This window comes from Buceros rhinoceros, unplaced genomic scaffold (assembly GCF_000710305.1).
Source record: "Buceros rhinoceros silvestris isolate BGI_N320 unplaced genomic scaffold, ASM71030v1 scaffold28453, whole genome shotgun sequence".
Taxonomy (NCBI): domain Eukaryota; kingdom Metazoa; phylum Chordata; class Aves; order Bucerotiformes; family Bucerotidae; genus Buceros; species Buceros rhinoceros.
Window position 1 is genome coordinate 7,843 of NW_010404638.1, and position 2,420 is coordinate 10,262.

At 62.4% G+C, this 2,420-nt stretch overlaps 1 protein-coding gene across 1 annotated transcript in view; it reads right to left on the bottom strand.

Annotated features, from left to right (window-relative positions):
- The window catches only part of SYTL4 (synaptotagmin-like 4), a gene marked incomplete at its 5' end in the record, with an annotated part of 6,936 nt that extends 4,639 nt beyond the window's left edge, over positions 1–2,297 (bottom strand). Inside the window, 7 exons of the mRNA XM_010133458.1 lie at positions 10–113; positions 308–398; positions 506–629; positions 897–1,004; positions 1,168–1,282; positions 1,444–1,553; positions 2,082–2,297. Of these exons, the coding sequence (XP_010131760.1) occupies positions 10–113; positions 308–398; positions 506–629; positions 897–1,004; positions 1,168–1,282; positions 1,444–1,553; positions 2,082–2,297 (868 nt within the window). The remainder of the gene's footprint in view (positions 1–9; positions 114–307; positions 399–505; positions 630–896; positions 1,005–1,167; positions 1,283–1,443; positions 1,554–2,081) is intronic.
- Positions 2,298–2,420: the final 123 nt, after the last annotated feature.

Sequence of the window (2,420 nt, forward strand, 5' to 3'; positions counted from 1 at the left end):
GAGTCTCACCAGCTCCATGTTGAGGCCAGGGACCGACTTGCTCCGGTCCCCCAAAGAGCTGCCATCCCCCACGTAGTCCTCCGGGCGCAGGTCGATCACCGACTTGGTATAGTCTGGACAGGAGGAGGAGAGGCAAGAGGCAGCGGCATGGTGCAGGACTAGCAGAGCCCTGCTTCTCCCTCAAGCAAGGGGCTGCCCCATCCACAATGAAGGCCCACGACAGCCCAGGGATGAGTGGTTGCCCCTCCCCCACCCCCCCCCCTGCCATGTCAGCACCCAAACCCCCCTGCACTTCTGCAGCTCTCACCTGCAGGCCTCAACACCCGCCGGGGATTCTTCTTGAATATTGTTTCATGCTCGTTCACCAAGGTGCTGCTGCGACTGCCCACGGTGGCATCCTGGGGAGGAAAGGTGCTTTCAGAGCAGGGCAGGGCTGGGCACCCCACGGGGCTCCCAGCCCTGTGCCTCAGGACAGGGCTGAGCCTGCCAGAGCCGCGGCACGCACCCGTCCATCAGAGAACGCATTTTTGGAGCGGAGAGGAAGGGTCATGCTGGAAGCAGCAGGTCCTGCTGGTGCAGCACCCTGTTTTCCATCTCTGAGAGGGGCAGCTCTCTCCAGGGAGTTCCTCCTGTGGAGGACATGGAAAGGTCTGTCCCAGGCCAGGAGCATGGCTGGGAAAGCAAGTGTGGCCAGGAAGCACCACCTCCCCATGAGCTCCCTGGAGCACACCAGCCTGAGGAGCAGAGGACCTGCCCTCCCAGGGACGGGTTTCAGCCCAGCCAGAGGAGCCAGCTCCCCCTCAGCAGACTGAAAGAAAACCACACTTGAGATGAAGCTCCTCAGCCCCCTACCAGGCCAGCCTTGCCAAGGACAACCCACCCACGGAGCCCCTCACCTGCCCCCCACGCCACCAGGGCCAGGTCTGTAGCCATCCAGGCTCATGTTTTCCATGGATTCTGTGTCACTTTTGCCGTCTCGAGGCTCTGAGGCATCCAGAAGCAAACTGCAGACAAACAAAACCACAGGTATGTCCTGTTTGGCAAGGAGACTGGTCTGAGAGAGAGCTTCTGCATCACTAATGATCCAAGCAGGGCGGCAGCGTCCCTCCTGTCCCTGCAGCAGGCGAGGGCTGGCACCCAGTGTGGGGAGATGGCAGGGATCCTCACCTGGGCCCCTCCCGGGGTGCTGGAGTGCTCTGCTGCCGGGCTGTAGAGGAGCTTTTGGGCTCACCAAGCTGGGCTTTCTGGAGGAGGGTTTGGCCCACGGTCTCTCTTTTGCTGGCTGGAAAGAGAGAAGCATCAGGAGGACCACTGCTCCAAGTCCTCTGCCTGGAGCAGGAGCTGCTCCAGGGCAACTTCATGCTGGGCAGAGACACACAAGGAAAAGCTGGAGCATTCCGAAGGGCTGGGCTGCAGGAAGAGGCATCGCTGCAGCACCCTTACCTGCCGGCCTATGCCGCAGGGACAGCCGCACCATGTCGCTGCCCAGCCGGTTGGCGAAGCGGTTGACCCTCTGGTCGTAGAACCAGTCACCTGTCGTCTTCTTCAACTCGCTGCAGGGCAGGGAGACAGTGGAGGGCAGTTGGGACAGTGGGGGGCTGCTCCCTATGCCCCAACGCCACCCTCAGTGCTGCCACCAGCCAAGGAGAGCACAGGCACAGCGGGCACATTTGGCAGGTGACTGGGCAGAGACGATGCACTGGGCAGACGACAGGCCTGGCTACACCCTCAGCAAACACAGGAGCCAGATGGGGTTTGTAGGATGGGGGAGGCTGAGAGGGAGAACACCTGGGGTGCTTCAAACACAGGCTGCGCAAGGCGCACAGGAGGATGTCGGAGTCAAGTAAGGGGGGAAAAGGAGTGGGATGGGCATGAAGGAGACCCAGTAGTGGGGCATAACCCAGTTCTCCATCACCCAACCATGACTGCCCACCCTGGGAAGTGACAGCAGAGACAGCTGCCCTGCGCTGGGGAAGCCCAGCTGGGCTAGGAAAAGTTGGCCACAGGGCAACAAGCTGGGAAGAGGATGGAGACAGAAGGAATGTGCAGAACGTCCCTGCCACTTGTCCCTGGGTACTCACGCCTCCTTGGTGCAGACTTTGCAGCGCCAGGCGCTGTTGGGGCCATAGGAACGGCAGTCCCGACACACCAAGTGGTTGCAGCCCCGGCAGGTGTTGGCCTTGGGGCTGACACGGCCCAGGCTCTGCTGGCAGCGGGCACAGGTCCTCTCGCTGTAGCGCTGGCTGCCCCGCTTGGCTCCCTTGCGCCGGATCTCCAGCAGCTCGTTCTTCAGGCGCCTGCACAGACCCCAGCACCGGGAGCTGTCAGAGCCACGCCGGGACCCCGGGGCTGGGGCAGAGCTGCCACCCCAGCCCCATCACCCACACCCTGGCTCCTCCAGCTGCTTCTAGAGCAAAACA